The 22,547-nt window shown below is 38.6% G+C and overlaps 2 protein-coding genes across 2 annotated transcripts in view; one reads left to right on the forward strand and one right to left on the reverse strand.

Moving 5' to 3' along the window:
* The window catches only part of LOC141902395 (beta-hexosaminidase subunit alpha-like), a 59,542-nt gene extending 55,232 nt beyond the window's left edge, over positions 1-4,310 (reverse strand). Inside the window, exons 1-3 of the mRNA XM_074790099.1 lie at positions 4,059-4,310; positions 3,086-3,305; positions 1,711-1,879 (exon numbers count right to left, since the gene is read on the reverse strand). Coding sequence (XP_074646200.1) covers positions 1,711-1,795 — 85 coding nt within the window. The 5' untranslated portion in view covers positions 1,796-1,879; positions 3,086-3,305; positions 4,059-4,310. The remainder of the gene's footprint in view (positions 1-1,710; positions 1,880-3,085; positions 3,306-4,058) is intronic.
* A 717-nt stretch (positions 4,311-5,027) lies between these two features.
* On the forward strand, positions 5,028-22,250 carry LOC141902396 (sodium-coupled monocarboxylate transporter 1-like). Its single transcript, XM_074790100.1, has 14 exons — positions 5,028-5,430; positions 6,469-6,534; positions 6,641-6,692; positions 6,787-6,854; positions 7,878-8,032; positions 11,307-11,447; positions 12,513-12,642; positions 13,114-13,202; positions 13,928-14,055; positions 14,568-14,725; positions 16,058-16,254; positions 17,265-17,368; positions 18,152-18,255; positions 19,307-22,250. The coding sequence occupies exons 1-14, from the start codon at positions 5,086-5,088 to the stop codon at positions 19,466-19,468; spliced, it is 1,899 nt and encodes a 632-aa protein (XP_074646201.1). The 5' UTR covers positions 5,028-5,085; the 3' UTR covers positions 19,469-22,250.
* Positions 22,251-22,547: the final 297 nt, after the last annotated feature.

Here is a 22,547-nt window from a genome sequence, read left to right on the forward strand (position 1 = left end):
TATCAAACATGTTTGATACGAGCAATCTACCGGGCTAATGAGTAGGCCGGCAAAAACAAACATGGCAGCCCCGGATGAGGCAGAAATATGTGAAAGTGAAAATCGGTGAATTTTGTGAAATAAGTTAAAAACCCTGGGAAAATGTAGTCAAGAAACAATAGAAACTTTTAAGGGGCTAAAAACATCCTGTTGCTTCATATAGGCCTATGTAGCTAACAGGAAGCATTTCAATTTCAAAATCAACTCTTGAGTCATGTATTTCTGATTCTATAGTAAGCCATACCAGCTTGCCAATGCCCAGTTGGTACTGAATGCAATTTTCGAATTGAAGGCCTAATTCTTTTTAGTTGAAATAGGCCTAGGGATCTGCCACCTAGAATACTGCCAAAAATAGTCCTTCACAATGATTTTATGTGGGAAATAGTTAGAATAAATAAATTTTTAATAAATAAATTTTCATAGAATTGGAACTAAAGTGGAGTTTTGTTTACCACGAAAGTACCCACACAAATGTCAGGTCTTAGGAGTAGTATTCAAGCAGACAATTTTCACAACTTCTAGCATGGGTTGAAAATTTTGCTTCTCTTCCGACAATTTGGCCTTAGGCCTATATCAACTTGCATATTTTGAACGAAAATGGATGAAAAAGTGTAACCAAGAGAATCTATTGAAATCGATGCTCAAATGTTCTTATAGCCAGCATCTGGCTGATACTTAATCAATTGGAACCCCCTTATTAAATATGGGCCTGGCACACATGCTACCACGAGTTATCGAGTTACCACTGGTAATTTACAAGTTTAACACGTTCACTGCCGCTGACGAGATAAATCATCATGGTGGATGCACCGCAGTTTGCCATGACGAATCAATGTCATTTTATAGCATTATGAATGACCTGGCAGAGGCAAGAAACTAGCTAACAATTGTCTGGCAGTATTGAGAGACTAAAGCCGGGCGTAGGTCGACCTTGCGACGCGATCATCGCGTTGCGTCACAAGTGGAAGCGTAAGTCGGTTGCGATGCGATTGTCAGTGACTGTGTGCGACTAGTTGCTCCCAGTCGCAAGAGCGCGAAGGTCGGTTGCGACGGTCGCGTCGCATCGCAGAAAGTAGAACATGTGCGACTCATTGCAACTAGTCGCAGTGAGTCGCAAGTTGCGCTGGCAGTCGCAAGGTAGCGTAGGTCGGTCGGTCGTTGTGATCATCGCTGGCGGTCGCAGCGAGTCGCAAGGCCGACCTACGCACGGCTTTAGATATTATTTATGGGGGTAACTCAAGTCTGGTGCACACTTGAAATTTTTTCCAAAAAATCTTCAGAAAGCAATGAATTTTTAGCTTCTTTTCCGGCCAATATTTAGAGAGAATATAACGACTAAAATCATTCTACATTATTTTTTACAATAAAACCTTTAAATTCTCTTAGATTTTTCACACTTTTCACTGGCAATGGGGACAAGAAAAAATTGAGAATCTCTTCACCATTGCCAGTGATGAGTTATCTCGTCATGTGGTTTTTTATACTAAAATAGATCAGTGTATTGATTTATCAATGTACAAATAGTGCTGGCAGCATAGGCCTATAAATTGTATAATGTCAAAAAATAGCGTTGGCTATGGCAGCGAACGACTTAGAAGAAAATGGCCTACGCGAAAACAATCAAGGTAGAACTTAAACGAAAATATCAAATAAATTAGATGCTTTACATACCCGGCCGATTATCCATCGTAGAGATGCTCAACACAAGACATAACAACACGCATCCGATAACATAATTCACACGAGTCTTTCCCATTGTGCCGTAGACTGGAATTGAAACCGGGCTTACTGTTCTCCAAATCTATCAATCCACGTAAATATGACGTCGTCGACAAACGTCCTGAAAAGTTTACGGAAATCTGTTAATCAAGACTCGCGCATCTGTAATGAATACAGACCTACACAGTCGATACAACTTTCAACAACTGGTTAGGCTATATCAGCATGCTGAAACAGCTGTCAGCTTGAAAAAGCAATTTTTTGGTGAAGTCCCGATTGATTGTAATTTTGAAACTGATTGATGTTTTCGCTCAATCACCTAACGATCTTGCAGTATTTTGCCAGAAACTTATTAAAAAATTGAATTTGTCTACGGAATGACTGTTCTCATTTGTATTTTTCTTTAGTGTTATATTTGAATGTATATCTCTATGCATAGATAGTTCTAATTAGTTACTGTGTTATTTTCTGTTTGTTCATTTAAACAAGTAGGCCTATGTTCTGGAATTTGTAATTTTTTACACCGTGTTAAACATCTGTAAATTTTGTGTTGTCCCTCTAATACCTGTAATGGGTTTAAGTGTAAATGAAGTAAATAAATACATTGGGCTGCTAGGCTGAAAGCCTGGCGTATACGGGCAGCTTTCGAGGAGTTCTCTAGCAACAGCCCAATTTGCTTGATGTCGGACAAAAAACTTTGCTCGTCTGCAGTAACAGGAGATTTTTCGAAAGGATTGGCTTCGAGCCGCATGATACAGATCTGTTCCCCGGGAAAGAAAATCACCTCTCCGTCCCCTGACTCCAAAAATGATCTGAAATACGGTCTGGATCAGCCCAGTATCCGAGGGCGCCGGTTCCATAGACATGGCTTAGACTTAAGACCGGTGTAAGACAAACTTAGTCAGTAACCTGTCTGTGGTTTAGTTTCACGATCGGATATTTTCACAAACCACATTAGCATAAGCCCATCCGATTATAAAAAGCTTACCACCAACGATTAGGTAACTAACTAAGACAATCTTAGTTCTTCAGCCAATCTAACAACTTAAGACCAGTCTTGAAGTTTAAGACCACTTTCGGTATTAAGTCACGACTATGGAACCAGCCCCTGGACAGCAGGCTTATGCTCTCTGATGAAGCGTTTGGCGACTATTAAGGCCAACCACCAGCCATCGACCTAATCGAAATAAACTGTTGAAGCCTACAGGGCCTTGTCCTATTAGGCTATGATAAGTTTTCTTTCGATTCTGTATAAATATAACCTCTAAAATAGCTTTTTGGGGATAGGCTAATTATAACTGAAAAAGATTTTATTTTCATTGCTTACCATCAATTATGCAACAACTCTATTCGCTGACTGCGTTGTTGAAGACTGCCGCATCCATGACTAATTAATCACTTGACGTAAATCCAAATATCATTTGTTTAGATCACGACGATCCTAATCCAAGAACGAATTATCGCCGTAGGAATCCAGTGTTCGCAATCACTTTTCTCACAAGTTCATAGACAAGAGATTCAATGAACCCTATGCCTAAGGATTCTGCCTGGTAAATTTTGAAGATTTTTTTACAATGATTGTAGTATGAATGATTAATCAACTAATGTCTATTTATTAATTGATGAGACCTGTTTTTCTTGGATATTTTGCTTACTTTTTGGGGTACATACCTCATTTATGTCTTAACAGAATGCCAAAAATCGCGGACAGCAACTGAATATCCGATATATTTCCAGTTCTGTACCAATTAGATGGATTGGCAAAAAGACTCCTTAAGTCCAGTTGAATGAGAGAGAAAATCCTCCATTTTGTGAAATTTCTTGAATTTTTACATTGTCACCATGCCTACGAAATGAAGTTATTTTTCTTGTGGGGTCTCAACAACTAAATCAGGGTGGCGTAGGCATGGTAACAATGTTCAAATCAAAGAAATTTGACAAAATGGAGGATTTTCTCTCTCATTCAACTGGACTTAAGGAGTCTTTTTGCCAATCCATCTAATCGGTACAGAACTGGAATAATATCGGATATTCAGTTGTTGTCCGCGATTTTTGGCATTCTGTTAAGACATAAATGAGGTATGTGCCCCAAAAAGTAAGCAAAATATCCCAGAAAAACAGGTCTCATCAATTAATAAATAGACATTACCTAGGCCTGGGGCCTAGATACACAAGGTCAAGAGGCTAACTGGCTATTATGATAACCTGTAGCGAGTTTAGGCCCTATACTATATATACACAATTTAAGACTAGGGGCCATATATTTCAGAACCCGTTCACCAGTTCTTGTCCACAATCACCTGATCACGGACCCTCAAACGACCGGCACAAAAAAGATGAAGATAAAATCCGGGCGACAAAAGTACTGTATTACACTGCAGGCCTATCCAAACTTGACCCTAACTATCCGATAGTGCACTCATATCCTCCATATAAGCTGTACACAGGTACATGCTCAATAGTAAAACGGTATCCTCTTCAGCATCATTGAACACTCACAGCTTCTCAGTTTCATTGCACTTCGACCTAGGAAACTTACTACAACCAATACAAATTACAATTCAAACAACAATAAAACGTTTATTTTTTAGGGCCTGTGACGTCATTATGCAAAGGGAAAATATAAAACGTGAAAAAACGTATTTCTAAATTTTAGGGAAAGTGGACCAAAGATAAGGGGTAAAGCAGTTCTGCTCTGGTAGGCTGATCCCTTGCAAAATTGTATAAAAAGGAGACAAATCGTAAACGGGGCAAACTGTTACAGCCTGCGCCATCTCGTAGTGCAATACCTCGTATATTATATTATTTATTGCGACTCATCCGCCATCTATGAAAAAGACACAAAAGTAAACGGGAGAAATGAAGCTGTAATAAAATAGTTGAGACATTAGTATATTTCAAACTCTAAATAACGCTTTAAATAGTACTACAGTGTTTTTGAATTATAAATAAATGCACTCTTTGAATTGAAATGTGTATGATTTGGTAAGTAGGGTTCGAACCCTGCGTGAAGGGGATACCTGGTCGCCGGTTCGAAGCTAATTCTATGCCACCTGCAGATTAGAATCGACCGTTTTGAAAATAGAGCACCGCCAAAATATTTCTTTTCTTTTACACCTGTATTAGCTTTATCATCATCGGATGTTCACACTCATTTTTTTCAAAAATATAAATAAATTAATCTTGAAAAATGGAATCCTGTGGTGGGCACGAACTAACCATAACCTCGTGTTCTCCACATGACTGTCAAATCCAATGTCAATGTTGTTGTCGTGCGTGCACCACTAGTTTTGAGAGTGTTGCATCACATTTCACCAGCCTCCGACGATGGAAGCCGGTGTTATACGGTTCCACTGGGTGGACTATCTTATGTTCGCTTTAATGTTATCAGTCAGCGCTGCTATCGGATTATACTACGGAATTGCCGGCCGAAAAAACAATTCGACGAAAGACTTTCTGCTCGGCGGCAGGAACATGCAGATATTTCCGGTGACGCTGTCTATTTTGGCTAGTTTTATGTCGGCCGTATCGGTCCTAGGTACCCCGGCTGAAGTGTATTCGTTCGGAACTATGTATATGATGTTGTGCTTGAGTTATTTTATAGTATTCCCAGTCGCAGCTCACGTTTACATGCCGATATTCCACAACTTACAACTCACAAGTGCTCACCAGGTAAATTAGTCTGGAATCAGACGATGTGTATGTGTTTCCCTTATATATGTGAGTTAATAATCTGGGGCCAGTTGCTCAAATGATGGTTGAAGATAACCGGTGGATAAAGACCATAGTAACTATGTCGGCCTACCTTTAATTGTCACCATGTCAACTATCCACTAGTTAGCTTTAACCAACTTTTGAGAGGGCGGATCCATGCTATATTCCACCGTATTCCGGAATGTAGTTAGTAAAAAATGTAACTAACATGTATTTTTTAGAAGTACATAATCTGACAGGTCTAGGATACAAGGAAAACTGGGAGGACTCCAACTCCCCTTTTAATGAGTTTCATACGTGCAGCGCTTGCTACTTTGTTGGCAGATCATTGAGCAGTCATTTCTATGAATCAAGTCAAATTCACCCGCTGGATCCGCCCCTGCAACTGGATCCTGAATGTTGGCTGCTGGCATCGTAATACCCCCCCCCCCCCCAAATTGCTGCACAAATTGAAACTAGAGGAAGTTTGGCACTGGAGCTGTTACATAGTTGGCCTAAGGTCCATAGTCCATATTTGCTCGATTAATTAGTATTTAGAGCACCATCGGGGCAGTGTAGACCTAGTGCCTTAACTTCAAGAGCCAATGAGGCCAGACACCGGACAGAAATTAAGATACTTTCCGTCTGGCATCTGGCCTCTTAGAAAACTTCTGAAGATACTTTTTACCTCTTGCCTGGCATAGGCCTAACCCTGTCCTACCCTAACCCATAGCCTGAACCCTAAACCCTGTGGACCCTTATCTCAAACACGAAAAACTATATTTCTAAGGGCTCGAAAGAAACTTATCATTTGAAGAATATGTAGCCCTAAATTTAGCTGAGAATTTTTACAGTACGTGAAATGTAGAAATGGCCACTTTGAGAAGAGAAATTAAAGGCATTCAAATGTTTCCTTGATTGAAAACTTAAAAAGAAGTCCTGATTTCTGGCAAATAACAATCGCTACCAATTATTATTGTCTTTCATCAATAATATTTTCATTCATTTCAATTTCAGTATTTAGAAATGAGATTCAACCGGGTTATAAGAATCATGGTTTCTGCTTTGTTCATTGTACAAATGGTGAGGGTTTTTTTTGTATCAAATCGTCTCGAGTTGCTCATGACATTCCTGTCTTTTAATTCCAGCCCCATTACTTCAAGATTTAAAATGTCATTATATCTTACAGATGTTCTATATGGCTATAGTGATATATGCCCCAGCATTGGCATTCAGCCAAGGTTTGTGATTGTAACAAGATTTCGTCGCTCGTAATTTCATCTGCTGATTTGCGAAAAAGTTTGTTGTTAGTTTTTGTTTTTATTCACTTTTCAGTGACTGGCTTAAATATGGTATTGTCAGTGGTCTCTATTGGCGCTGTTTGCACATTCTACACGGCTTTGGTAAGATCTTTATATTGTTCAAATGTCTTAGTAAGTCACTATCACACGAACGCCTTGACCCAGGTCAAATTTGGCCTGTGCCAAATTTTAGCATCAATCAAATTATTCCGTGTGAATGCTAACTTGTTCTGTGAGTATGGCTGACCGCAACATCATTTAGATTGCATTTTAGTGAGGTGTGAGTGTCTTATGCGTGAATGCGCTCTCTATAATTAGATGAATATCAAATTTGACTCAGTTCCAGTTCTGGTTAGTTTTATTCGGATAAGATCATTAACCTTTGGTCGCCCTTTTGGGTCCATATTAGAGTCATTTTAGACTCAATTCATTCCTTAAAATCCCCTATAAATTAACAATTATTCTGAATTGCATTAAATTTACTGTGCCCAGAAAGCTTTGGATTTATCCTCGTATGAATAAATTAGAACATAGTCCTTACACGATAAGGAGCCATGTATAAAGTGCATATGCCATTAGGCTAGTTCATTTGAAAGATGCTGTTCAATAATCATGTAATGCGTATGTGGGTGAGGGGTTGTAAAAAGTATGTTATAGGCCTAAGAGGAGGGGGTGTCTGAGCATCTGTTACGTAACATAATTTTTTTTGAAAAACTTCGACCAATCTTCTTGTGAAACCAGGACAAGAGTGAAATTGGACCAGTTTCTAATCATGAATAATGCTTTACTGAAGCAGTTGTCAAACAGTAATAAAACTCGTCGAGAATAGAAAGCTAAGGTCGGCCTATATATTCTGTAGGCATAAAAATAATACTGATTGTAGCAAAAGTTTCGAACTGGTACTGTGATGAAGATTTTAGCAAAAAATAATGGGTGGTGTAGTAATATTTGTTACGTAATATTATTAGGGGGTCTGCCAAAATTTGTTGCAGCTTGTTACAACGGGAGGGGGTATCAAAATAACCTCCACAAAATTTTTGAACAGTCCCCGAATGCTAATTTCTTTCAGCAAGGAATAATGCAAATTTAGTTGTTTACTAAATGCGTTAATATACTTTTTTGCAGGGTGGAATGAAAGCCGTAATGTGGACGGATGTATTTCAAATGTTAGTAGTCTACGCCGGTTTGTTCGCCGTTATCATACAGGGTACTATCGTTATCGGCGGTTTCGGCGAGGTCTGGCAGCGAAATCTCGACGGCGGTCGCATTAAATTTATCGAGTAAGTTTAAATGTTCACTCGTGTGTTTCAAATCTTAATGAGTGTGATGTTCTGCCTCAGTTGGGATTTGAAACTGATGGCATCAAGACTCTGCCACGGCATTAGTTGCCCGACTGCGTTGGTACAAGCACAGCTTAGATTATGGCATAATTTGCCATTCAACAGTTACATTTCATTTAACCCTTTCAGTGCTGGCTAATTAATACCCTATAGTGCTGAAGATGATTTGAAAATTCTTAAAAATTCCACTCTAGTGTGTTGAATAACAGGAATAGCACTATAGTGCGTCTACACCCTGGCGCGGTATATCGTTAGTTACTGATATTTCACTATGTTTGACAGGTGCTGCCATCTTTCAAGAGAGATAATTAGTAATTACTAATTAAATCAATACACCACAGTGCGGTGTACTAGCAAAATCCATCACGGATTTGTACACCGCACTGCGGTGTAGACGCACTGAAAGGGTTAATCCCAGGCTTTGTGTTTATGGTTTACCTATGAAATTTGCCAATTTTACAACAGGCAATCTGATTGGCGCCACATATTTTCGTGCGGCTAATCTATGCATGTACCTGTGCACTTGGGCTAATCAGGTAAAGGTATGTACCGTGGCAAAGTCTCGATGTCATCGGATTCCAAAAGTCCCTTATTGAGGGAGGATGAGTGAGTGGTGAGTGAAAATGATGGAATGCACATAAAACTAGGATGAATGAGAAAAGATGGAGGAATCTACCTTTGATAAATATAGGAAAGAATCCCACAATAATATAATGAGAAAGATGAAGTCCCTAAAGTATGTATCCTTTCGTTCCGGAAGATAACCAACCATTAGGTTATAGTCGAAACATTGAATCAATGAATCATTAGCTTAACCCTTAGGAATCTGGATTTTATTGTCAATGCACTGAGCAGGACTGAATTAATTTTGGGTAAAACAAAGGAAACAAGTATCTAATTACCAAGCCTAACAACATCCTCATCTTAGGAGCCTTTGTTGGCAATCAATTCAACAATCTCTACGTCCATTAGAAATTTTTTAGGCATTTTTTAGCAATATAAATACTGCAACGTTGTCTATTTCCTGATTGTCAAATGGAAGAAACCGCCACGCTGTTTCCATTGGCACGCTGCCAATTCAACCCGAATTTCTCGAGAAGTTTTAATGATACGCTTTGAGTTAGTGTACCGAAATGACTTCGTTGGACTGGTCCCCAGACACATACTGCTAGTGGATACTAAATTTAAAACTTTCATGGTGCTATAGAATCGTCGCCTGTCGCAGATTTGCGAGATCAGTCCTTTCGGGGTCACTTCCGTTCTCGCGCAAATTTGCGAGAGCAGGTTCCTAAGGGTTGAAAGAAACTTTTCGGACTTCATCTTCCATGTTATATATATTAGTGTCGGATCCACAACACAGGATTTAGTGTTTCATAAATGGTTACCTTTTTAATCTTATTAAATGAAAATCTCATCACATTTAAACGGTTGAAATGGTACATTTTTGAAATACATTATCTGAACTCTTGTTTACCAGGAAGGAATTTTACCCACACCGCGACCATTCTGTTACGTTTTCTTAAATATGTCTATTGTATTTATATCATTAATAAGTAAACATCTCGTCTAACTGTGCTGGGGGTTACTCATTACCAGGTATTGTACACAAAACATCGAGGTTATCTCTTGCTATTCACCCGAAATTTATAGTTTTGTTATTTGTTTGTTCGATAAAAAGACGACGAGAAAAGCCAGCGCAAGGCCATCGGTAGGAAGTTCATTCTTTCGCTATCCAAAAATCCCATATACCTCTTATCTATACCAAATAAAACACTCCACATTTATAAGAGTTTAATGGTTTCGTTGCCCTTTGTTGTTCATAAATAGTTTAACTCTAAAAACAATTTAATGTCTTCATTCGTTTAGTGAAACTGGACTTTAGTCCTAGCTACAGCTGGTCTGGGTGGAATTATGCTTCTCCACAAGATAGGCGAGGCTGGTTTGCTTCAAGTTTGAAATGAATTTCATTTCTCGATTTCTGTAATTCTTACTATCAGATTAGCTAAATGTTTTTGTAATCCATTGTCTCGTGTATTATGTGTATGGTTTATAAATATTATCAAGCGCATAAAGCCAATTAACTTTTAGGTGGCATATATATTCAATATTTTCCGATTGAATTCACAAATCTCATGGGTTCATTATGATTTACGCATAAACATTTGATTAGAATTCAATGAATATCAGTAAACTTTGATACTTGACACACAATGGCTTGACATGATGTCCTAATAACCCTACAGAACTTCTCTCCTAGTGTTACGACTCTATTTCAGGTTTAGGCAAATGATTTATTAATTCGAGTGTAAACTCCTCAGAGTAAATTCTTTTTAGCATTTTTCCATGTTCTGCTATAAAGAAGTGTGACATAAATTTGAACTATAAAAAAATTGAGAAAAAATATTTTTGTTCCAGTTTGTCCTTAGCTCATTCGGTGATTGCTGCCAAATCTGTTTTGATGTACGCTATAATACCCAACTCTGATAGTTATCCCACTGTGGGAAGATGTGTAACACCGGAGCTACTTCAAGCCCTATCACCTATTAGGCCAGGTAGCATTTACTCCTAGGTGCATAGAGGCAATGAGGTTAGCATCTTGCCCAGGGACTCAATGGTAATGTACAGACCTGGAATTTCGCAGGCGAACACTAACTAATACATTCTCTAGAGAAAGTGAATTTAATCATAGTTATCATCATACGTTATTTCAAGAAGGGAAGGTAATCGCCAGGACCCAGTTCCACAGTCGCGAGTTAGAGTTAACTCTGAGTTAAAGTTAGTTCATTTTCAATGAGTTAACTCTGAGTCAAATCTTAACTCAGAACTGTGGAACTGGACCCAGAGCTGCTTGATGTGCTAATGTCTATCAGGTCTCTCAGGCTAGGTACCCATTTACTCCTGGTAGGATAGAGACAATGGGATTAAGTGTGTATTGCCCAGTGTCAGTACAAAATAGAACCCGTGATATATCATCCCTGCACCGGTGACGTGATATAGCTGCTACAGTTATAGGCTGGTCGTACAGCTTTTTCGGGCTCTCTGATTAAAGATAAATTGATTGAGAAAGATGTTTTTTATGAGAGAGGTGTAAAAAGGGTTATGAATTTTGACCAGGTCTATCCACGAAGCTGCAGTTTTGGAACATTACTTGGAACATGTGACACCAGCTTAATACTTACTAAATTGAATAAGATGAACGGTCTTTTTTTTGTAGTTTCGATCCCGATCCCTTGCAACGTCACACACTATTCACTCTGGTATTTGGAGGATTTTTCACGACGCTGACCGTGTACGGAGCCAATCAGACCATGTTACAAAGATATCTGAGCGTGCGAAAACTCAAAGACGCGCAGATGTAAGTCGTGAAAATTGTTGATATTCATTATATCAATTATCTCTTCATAAGTTGACCATTACACAAAATATTTGTTTAAAAGCTTAAAACACTCATGAAGATAAGGATATTACTTTAAACATCGCGCAGGCTTGAAACATTGATATGTCCATGCTCAAATCGGTAGTCTAACAGCCATGGGTTTTTTGAAGTGACTACGCTGTATTTGTTGGCTAACACAATATTTGATTTACATAATAGACATTTGAATTTTGTAAATTCCTGATTATCCTTGGTGCATTATCGTTTGGCAGGGGATTCGAACCCAGTGGCATCATACGACTCAGCAACCTGAGTAGCCCGAGTATGCAAGTACATGCGTGTGTGTGCAATCGGATCGGCCTGTTGTATTATCGCTGACGCAAATTTCACGAAAAATTATATAGCCTGGAATAACCTGGGCTAAAATCAGACGGGATTTCTGATTGGCTAATCAAATGATCATCTAAGTTGTGCGTGTACCTGCATACTCTTGGGCTAATCAGGCAGCCTTTCGTACCGTGGTTGAGTCAATCGATGTTATCAAGTTCAAATCCCTTCGGAGGGAGAATGTGTGCGAATATCCAGCACTTGTTGGCAAACATTCGTGTTCAAGAATTCTGTTGTGCCAAGTCTCCTTTATCATCATAATTTAAAATGTATAGTAACCATTAACCAGTTTAGAGTTTCAGCGCTTTCACTGGCTTGTATCAAGTGAAATAATAGCTGCAATCACACAGCGATGATTTGGCCCGGGCCAAACTGGCACGGCTCAGGCTCGAGTCAAATTTGACCCGTGCCTAATTAGAGAGCGCGTTCACATGCAAACCATTCACTCGATACTAAACAATGCTCAAACAAAGTGAAGTGGGTCATTTTCGGTACCAGTCGCAATTCTGCAATCTTTTGTCTCGTGCTAGAATTTGGCGCGGGCCTGGTCCAACGTTTTTGGTCGGGCCAAATTTTGCACCCGTGTGAACACTTGTACCAGGCAAAAAATGCTCGTGTGATCGCGGTTAGAGTTGATAACGATGACGTGTATTTCAGAGCTGTATATTCGGCGATGATAGCGACGTTCATATTTCTGGGTTTGTTGGTATTGACCGGAGTCGTGATGTACGCCTATTATTACAACTGTGATCCGATTTCTGCGGGAATCGTTCAACGCGGTGATCAGGTATGTATTACAGTTGATAAGACATTCCAGTAATATGGTGAACCATAAATGGTTGCGCAGTTGGTAGTTGGGTCGGGATGAGACTGGGTCCTGGCCTGCTCAATTTCCACCTACCAACCTTTTAATGTGGTATCATAACTTTCTGAGTCTTATATATATTATAAATTGCCCTATGATATCTTCATTTACCAAATTCTTCAGCCTTCATTATTGGGCTTTACCGTAATAGAAATTATATACTCTTTATTTCGATCGCCGTGTTAGGAAGTTTCTGCCAATTCTATCATCTTTGTTCGGGTAGAGAAGAATATTCTAGGAGTGCAAAATCGAAAAAGAGCCTTAGTTAATCAATGTACTACCATGTTACTTCGGTCGGACTAGAAATAAGATTCTGTCTCTTATATGATTTTGGAGATTTTTGTCGGTTTAGACGATATATATTGCTGAAATATGAAACATTGATTTCAATAGGTTTTACCTCATCTTGTGATGGAAATATTGAGATTTCTTCCCGGAATGCCTGGAGTTTTCATGTCTTGTGTCTTCAGTGCTGCTCTAAGGTAGGTTAAATCTGGGCTGCGAGATTGATACCATGGTGACAATAATGGGATTTAATCGTTAACCCATTTCAACAAAATTTAGATATGTTTGAAGGTCTACTAACGGTTCTCAGGGGTAAAAACGTTATTGAACAAAAGTTTTAGGGGCTTGATTTATGATTACTCTTTGAAAATACATTGAACATGCCTGTATTGTTGTATGTAAACACTGCATTAAGACTTAATGTAACCCTCTCACAATGCGACTACTTTCAGCGGCAGATCCAGGGGCTAATTTTGTAGAACTTCGTCACATCCCAATTGGGCATTTTAGTGGCCAACAAGCTATATTTGGTTGGTCACTCCACACTGGGGCTTATCAAACTGTATACCCCAGCGGTTCTATGGTGACAATTTGTGTCACTTGTAACAGGGCCTAAACATGGTCACATCCCAAACGGTATATGAAGCGTACTCATGCACTGAATTGCAACAACTTTTTGTTCATTGACAAAATGAAAAAAGGGCACTCGCGCATTTGAAGGACTTCTACAAGTCTCACAAGTTCCCCTGAATCCGCCCCTGACTTCAAAGCTCTTTAATCAAAGCAGTGTTTAGATACAGCAGCAGCTAGTTCAACCTAGACCAACCCTCTTATAACATATTACTGGCGCCTACGGGGTGTCTGTCTCCAAAAACACTGGGTGAAACATAAAACAACTTTCGCTTCATTTTCTTCTTTACAGCACGGTGTCTTCTGGCGTGAATGCGTTAGCTACAGTTTGTCTCGAGGATTTTATTCGTCCGTGTTATGAACAAATAAAAAATATCGATTTACCAGAACGGGCAGCTACTATACTCTCAAAACTACTAGGTAACTTCATTGATTCCTTGATAACTAATGTCGACTGTGAAGCCAACCCAATATACTTCATTACCATATTACCAGTGTGAAACAAAACGTCAGCTATGAGATATACCGTAGATGATAATGGGCAGAAATTGCAGTACGAGATATGTAAATCAACATCATCATCACTTGGCTGAGATTTGAACCTGTTTTGGTTGCTACAGTACAAACCCTGCCCGAACAGACCGGCGCACTAATAAGTGCACAGTATTGCTGTGATGTCATTATCAGCCAATTATAAATCATGTTTCATTTTAGCTGAAGCATTCTATATGTATACCTGTTCCAATTTTTCTAAGCGATTATACAACAGGATCTGATTGGCACCGACAATTTTTTCAGCGTCTAGGTGGTGCAACCTGATTATACAATCAGGCTTTTCAGGCAGTGGCAGAGATTCGATGTCATCAAATTTAAATCCCTCTGATAACCTCTGTTTTCTACGGCTTTAACAGTAATGATTTATCTTATTTCAGCGTTAGCGATGGGACTATTAACCCTAGGTTTAGCATTCCTCGCGTCAGTTATGCCATCGACGTTAGTGCAGATCTCTTTGAGTATATTTGGTATGGCAGGCGGACCGATACTCGGCGTTTTCACCGCCGGAATTTTGTTTCCTTTCATCAATTCGTTGGTAAGTTAAAATCGCTGAATGATAAGATACAGTCAAACTCAATCAATTCTTACTTAAAAGTGAGTTTTTGGAAAATTCTGCCCCCCTCGATGGTATATAATGGGCGTACTGCTATAGTGCATCTACACCACGGTCATTACCGTACCAATATTTCGCTATATGATGATTAATTCAATACACTGTGGTGTGGTGTATTAGCAAAGTCCTGAAGGGTTAACCCTTTCAGTGCGTCTAACTGACTTATCAATACCCTATAGTGCTGGATATAATTTGGAAATTTTCAAAAATTCCACCCTAGTGTGTTGAATAACGGGAATACCACTATAGTGCGTCTTCACCGCGGGGCGATGTATCGTTAGTTTCTAGTATTTCACTACGTTTGAACAGGGGCTGCCATTTTTCAAGCGAGATAATTACAAATTACATCTATACACCACATTGCGGTGTAGACACACTGAAAGGGTTAAGTAGTCATAGCAGGGATAGTCATTGACAACTTCCTTACTTCATTCGAAATGCAAATTTGGGACTTAAAATTTGTGACGACTATGATGTGTGAGCTGTCGGCTTATCCAATTATGACCTAACTGAGTACAACTGTATATATGTATAGCGGGACATACTTCAGTAATCATGATTTATCGACCGTTTATGGACTTAATGAAATGGAATGTTGGTTTTTCTGAAACATACTTTAGAATCAGCTTTCCATGTAGTTGAACGCTGTAGTCCAAGTCTAGCTCTTAAGATGGTGGACTATGATGCAGACTCAGGGGGATAGACGGGATTTTCTGTGGTGGAGTTGGTTTTTTGAGATAGTGGAACTGCACTGAGACAAGTAACTGACTTGTTAGAGGATTTAAAAAGTAAAAGGCCTGTAGCTTTGGATATTAATAGAATATTTTGAGGACCAAAAATGAATGGAAATCTTGAAATTTCATGTGCTCCTGCCACTATTTGAGAAATCACGATAAACAAAAGTTGCTTTGTCGCTGACTCAAGAGCTATACCATGACCAATTTCAAAGAAGGAAATTATTGCATGTTGATAATAATCTTTCGATGAGTTCAGGCTATCCTTATTAGCTCCAAGACCTCATTCAGAATATTTATGTAGAATAAATAGATGTTATGAATATAACATTTAACATTTGGGATCATTCATTTATTACATACGCATGAAATTTGACCCCCCCCCCCCCATCCCCTGTACGCAAAATCGGCCATTTTTTCATATACATTAAGCATTACAGTACGCAATTGTACTCACCCCTCCCCCTCCCTTAATGCGTATGTAATAAGTGCATGACCCCTTTAGTGATGTTATTTACAGGGAGTTGGTATTGGAATGGTAGCTGGTATTAGTGTGGCGTTCTGGTTGGGTATCGGCGCTGTAGTTACGAAACCGCCGCTTCCGGTGTTACCGTTGACAACGGATGGATGTAATTTCACGGGAATCAATGTTACCATGACGACAATCATTCAAACAGTCGATTTCACAACAATAACTCCTTCTACAGAAACCCCCAGGTAATGTTTCTTGAATAGGTTCGATTTCGTAAGAATGGCCAGGTTTGAGACTCGCCACTTCATAATGTATATGAAAATTGAATATACCTCTAGTATCAGGGATGATGATTTTCCGCCATACGGCGGATTTCCACCTTTTCAATCAATTTTTATCATTTCTCAGATCGATGCAAATCCGTTGAAAAAATGGGGGGGTGAGGATGATGGCATCTTAAAGATTGATTGGTATGACCATAAAAGCGTGTCCCGATCTATTTTTAAAATGCTATCATTTTCGTTAGCCAAGTTTTATCTATCTGTTGCCCGACCGTGTGTCTGTGGATATATTTATCTACATTATTGATTGTTTTACCGAGTGTTGCTCGCGTGTAGTGCTGAAAAACAGCTTTTGTGGCCCGTAACGTGGCGCCGCCTACATTGTTTTTCTTATGCAAAGATGATTAGCATCATGACTCGTCTTGGAGTTTGTAAACAATAAAACATCGGATGATGTTGTGTTTTTCTGAGTGAAATTTCCATATTATAACTGCTGAAAAACGATGTGAAAAATCAAAATTTTCTGGGGGAGGACCCCCCAGACCCCTTTTCATTACTTCGGCACTCGTTATTTCTAAGTTATATCGCGATTTAAATTTTTCTTCCTTTTTAATGATGACCTGTTATCATCCCTGAGTATACAAGCACCAATCTAAGTATTTTATCTTACTTATTTCAACTTACTTATTTGATTTGTTAATAATATCGACCTCTAATTGTCTTTAATCTAGGCACCCAAACGCATGTGTGTACAGCCACACTAATTTTACTACCTAAGCATTATTGTGCCGAAGTACATTTTCCATATAAATGCCAACTCTGTTGAATGAAAATCTTTTGATATATTATCAATAAAATCTTTGGAGTAAACTTGCTTGAATTGTTAAATTGATTGGCTGATCTATACCAGAAGAGAGCTTTTTTGGATTTAAAAGGAATGAAAATTTATCTCTTATACTTCTGTTCTATTTTAGTTCTGGTGGATTCAATGATATCTATAAGATCTCCTACCTATACTACAGTCCAATAGCAGTATTTGTAATAATAATTGTGGCTAGTTTAGTCAGTTGGTGTTCAGGTGAGTAGCTGATCTTACAATCCAGGCTCTCTGTCGTCTTAGAATAGACAGCTATGGAAACATTTTGAATGAAATCCTTAAGAATTTCCATTAAAAAACTCAAACAATTAGTCTAACTGGAAAACAAATATATGTATGTATCTATAGATATTTGAAAGATTTAATTGCCTCCAATAATTGAAAATGTTGCAATAGACACTGTGTTCATTTGTACCACCATGCTAATAGCTAAGCTCAGGTCGACTTACGACCCAATCAGATCGTCAGATCGAAAGGAGGCTTCAGTGATTTTTTAACCGGGAACCCTTCCCACAGAAGTTGACTTATGTCCGCGAGGGTTTGAACACAGACCGATCGTCAGCCGAATCGCAAGGGTAGAACCAGTTCTATTTTCTACTACCCGATCAGATCCTCATAGTCGATCAGCGACGTGTTTTGCATCACATGATTTAAACTCGGCGATGATCGAGTCGTAGTCGACCTGAGTGCTCTTCAGATCTTGCACAAACGAATCAGCAATCAGTGGCCACGTGTTTACTACCTCAGTTCTTACGACGATCTGATCAGGTCATAGGTCGACCTGAGTTTTTAGCTTATGACTGGAGAAGTCGAATGTTCCATGGTAAACAAGTTGCAGTATGGCGTTGATACTGGTATCATTAAGTTTTATTTACTGCAAGTAACCTAAAGACACTGAAGTTAAATTTTTACGCAAAACTGGTTACAGGCTTAAAACTGAAGACATCAAGATGTACATGTATCTTTTTTTTAAATCATTTTCAGGCTTTAATGGCGATCGTTACATTGATAGTCGACTGATCTATCCAGTTTGTGATAAGATTTGTTGTTGTCTTCCAAAACGATATCGCTGTTTACTCCAAAAACAAGTAAGTATTACGTCCTGTCTACTGTAAACGATACGCTAGATGCCAGCACAGAACCCAAGTGTCAATTGACAACAAAGGAATTCACTCTTCCTTGTTAAATAAATGCCTTCACCCAGGTTACTGGTCGGAAAATGCGTACACTGGTACCGGTACCTGAACACTACTGTCACTTTCGGGGTGATTTGATTGAAAGAGTTGATAAGTTGAATGAGGATGGTGATTTTTCAATGCATCAGTGCATCAGTGTCTCAACCTTAGGTTCCTGGCCTGATAGATGACTCCTGAGTGCTAGTAGTAGCTCAAATGTTACTTCTCCACAGAGAGATAACTGTTATAGATATAAGCCAGTGTTAATAATAAAGATTTCCCTTCTCAGGGAGGGATGAGTAGAGTCTTATGGGCTAGGGGTAGTTCAAATACCAATCTCTCTGATACACAATTAGAAATATGCTAATATCAATTTCATTTCTCATGTAATGACTGATTAGTTAGATTTATATAGACTGGGGATAGACTAATACCAACTTCACTTTTCGTGAAGAGATTACTTAACACATAGGTAATAGGTATAGGCTAGGGGTAGTTCAAATACCAATTTCAATTTTCATGGAGAGATGACTGATACACAGAATTGATTAGGCTAGGGATGGATCTAATACTAATTTCGCTTCTCATGGAGAAACAACCGATTCACAGTTAAGAGTTAATAAAGCTAGGAATAGTTCTAATGCTAACTCTTGTGCCGTCGATATAACGATACATGTTCACAGTTAGAGATATAAGCAGGCCGAATCCAGCAAACACCAGACCAGATTTTTTTTCCGAAGTATTTTGGTTGGATGTGTGGAAAATTAGAATTCGAAATTAGCGTCCCTGCAAATGCTCAGAATGCTTCTGTAGGTGGTAAAATTCTCGAATTCTCTGCTGTAGGGACCCCACATCCCCTGCAATAATTTTATAAAACGGTATTCGGGACAATAGGCTGAATCGCTCTTGACAAGTTTTAGATAGTTCGTCTTCTAAATTGCTGAATTGATTCTTGTAATTTCAGCGTGAAACAATACCTTGCATCTCATCGACGGTCGGTTTAACTAAATACAGCGAAGACGTTGCTCCAAGCGAGATGTTAGACGATTCATCGTCGAACGGAAAGTTACTTAACAAACGCGAATCACTGCAAAACGGTGACCCTGCGTCAACGACTAAAGTGTGACAAATTCAAACGTCACTGCAAGGTTGCGTTTTAGGAGTCTCAGGAGTGATATTATAATTGGATTTATGCGTTAGTGAGCTTGCGTTACTTTGCAAACTCCCTTGCAGTTTTTTCCCTACCTTTGTAGAGCGTCGGATGCATAGAGCTTTACGCGAAGCAATCCAACCCACTGATTTTTGTTAGCTGGTCCAATCAAACCTTTTGTAGTATATCATTGAATAATTGACCAGTTCTGATTGGCTAATCCGTGAACCGGGTAATCACATACCTATTCTCATGCCCCACACTCGTCCAACATATCAGGGTTTCATTCTGTGGGAGTCTAGGAATAGTCTAGGGATAGTTTTGAGGTTCCAAGACTCTGCCTTCCCATTGAAGTTGCCTGTCGTCAAAACATACAACCTATAAATTATATGCTATCAGAAGTTGCAATCTTTCTAATGTGTATCTTCAAAGATTGCTTACATTAAGAGGTACCTACCCACTTGCGGCATTTGACGTGGCTGCTTTATCTGAAAAATTCCCTTACTTTCCTTATAGATTCCTGCCTTCCAATTTTCCTAGAAACGACCCAGTTCTAGTCTTGTGATGATATCACAAGTGTTTGAATCCCTATCATGCAAGGGAGAAACTTTTACTTAAGAACAGTAGCACAGATTAGCGTTGAATCTATATACAAATGTTAAATGGACAACTTGCATTAGCATTTCTTGACCAGAAATTGTTCGTGATGACTATTTCAGAGATATAGAAATAGTAGATATGCAAATCTTTCATTATCTGCAGTGTGGTATTGTGGTGGGTTTTACGAAATTTGCCAAGCTCTGGACAGTGCAGGACATTCTGATCATTGCAAAGATATTTTGTGACTTCAGCTGTTAAGTTGCCTTTATGAGAATATTATGTGTACAATATGCATCTAAATAGGCAGCTAATGTTAATGGTTGAGCTTTATCCAAGAATTTTAGAAGGGATTTTTGCTTTATCATTTGAAATATGTGTACTTAGAAATTGTTAGTCCTTCTTGTGGGAAGATAATGAGACACGCGATGGCGCCTGGTTTGAGAGGTTAACCAAACGTTGTGTTGGGAGTTGATAAGGATTGAAGATGCTGCAGTGCTTCCTCTTTCGATGCATATCGCGAAAAAATATTCTCAGAAACATAGCTATATACGTATACGTCAAGCTCATACGATAATAACTGGTCATAATAATGCATTTAATTTAAAAATAGGTTTGTGTGATTTTAAAGGTTACATTTTTCGTAAACGTTAGTCCGATAAACTTGCATGTCAGAGGAAAACATTCGATCCAATTTGTTCCTGGTCTTCAAATAGTACCATCACAGTTACATACGGATTTTTGAAAAGCGGTAGTAGTAAATCCGAATGATTAGAGATGTATTACAGTAAAACTAATATCTGAAAGTCTAACGATCAACATTAAGCAACCAGGAACGCTGACTCCTCAAAAAAAATCTGCTAGGTAGCGCTGGTAATCTTTGTGCTTTGCCCCGCATTCTCAGCGTAAGCGTTAAACAATAGATTTTCTAGACTGGTTGGTGGTTTCTCCTTTCAATCAGCATTTTTCATGGTTCGGTCAAGTTTTTAAAGACTTAACAAAACTGTAAAGCATTATTCTCAATGGTTGCGGGGAAAATATTACATATAACAAGGAATCTACATTTTGTATTGTCTATCGCTTACGGTGAGGGTACTGGTGAATTTTGAAGAGCGCAAAGGCAAATGTATTGTGAAGTCAAGGAGTTGGCGTTCCTGTTCACATATACAGCGGAACCTCGTTACAGCGAACTGCCAGAAAATATGTTCGTTATAACCGATAGTTTATTATATCCAGTATGAAATCAATCAAATTTTCTTACTTGGGATGAAATTCTATATTTGTCATATCCGATGAATCGTTGTGTCCGAGTTCATTATAACGAGGCTCCACAGTAGTTCTATGGTCTGACACAAAGGCGTATTTCAAATTTCAGATGTAAATATTCTGCCCCTTTGCTCAATACTGTGATGACGAACTTACAATTTACCTATATCCTAACAATAGTTTTTGAAACTTAATTTGGGGAATTTCAAAATAGGAAATTCCTATCAAATCTTCTGAGCCAAGCAAATACCTAAATGAATCTACACTACAGTACTTATCAAACAGTAAGACCTATAAATGAAATCGATTTGAACTGATTTTTCATCTCCAGAAAAGGGTTAAGATCTCAAAAACTGCTTATGATCTCAACTAAAACTAGGCTTCAACGTTTCATCTGATAATGAATAAATTTTGTAGTAGGTTTTTACGTGAAAAAATTACGAGTAAATAAATGTTTTAGATTGTTAGAAGATCTAGTCTTGATTAAGTCTAAAAACGAAGTTGAAATATCGTGTGAAGAATGTTGTACATGTATGTTTAGTGTGCGTGTGTTAAATGCACTTTAATTTGTAAACTATTTGTAACGGAATCAATGCAATTTTATAAATAGGAATGTATACGTATTATACATTGTACAGTATATTGAAGATTTACAATCATAGGCTAGTATAAACCTCTCAAGGGTTCAGTTCTACAGTTCTGAGTTAAGATTTGAGTCTTGGGTTAACTCATTGATTAGAAAATGAACTAACTTTAACTCAAGAGTTTACTGTTACAACTGTGATACTGGGCCCTGGTTACCAGTGTAGATGGTGGCCAAGTAGTATGTACATGTAATATGCACGGTTAAGTAGCAAGCTGTATGTGCCTTGTTTGTGTGATAATAATGATAAATCGAATTAACATTAGTGAAATAAATTCTGTTCAGTTTTGCTCTTGAAGATTTACGAGGAAACAGCTGTCTGCTATGACACTATCGATTTTTGCACTCGCAACAGTATTTCTAGAAGGATGGCATCGAGATTGCCACGATACCGTGGCTGGCTGAGTGTAACGATGCCATCAGGTTCGAATCCCTACCGAGGTAGGGTGACTAGAACCAGGCAAGTTCCCTAGAACGATGTCAAATTCAGCTAAAAAAAGATTGGATAAAACATAATTTATAGTGCTAAATATGCTGACACCATTTTCT

Source organism: Tubulanus polymorphus, chromosome 3 (assembly GCF_964204645.1).
Source record: "Tubulanus polymorphus chromosome 3, tnTubPoly1.2, whole genome shotgun sequence".
Lineage (NCBI taxonomy): Eukaryota > Metazoa > Nemertea > Palaeonemertea > Tubulaniformes > Tubulanidae > Tubulanus > Tubulanus polymorphus.

Coding starts and splice junctions, on each gene's coding strand:
- LOC141902396 (XM_074790100.1), top strand. CDS start 5,086: ATGGAAGCCGGTGTTATACGGTTCCACTGGGTGGACTATCTTATGTTC. Junction 6,535..6,640: donor CTTTGTTCATTGTACAAATG/GTGAGGGTTTTT, acceptor TATATCTTACAG/ATGTTCTATATGGCTATAGT. Junction 8,033..11,306: donor GGTCGCATTAAATTTATCGA/GTAAGTTTAAAT, acceptor TTTTTTTTGTAG/TTTCGATCCCGATCCCTTGC.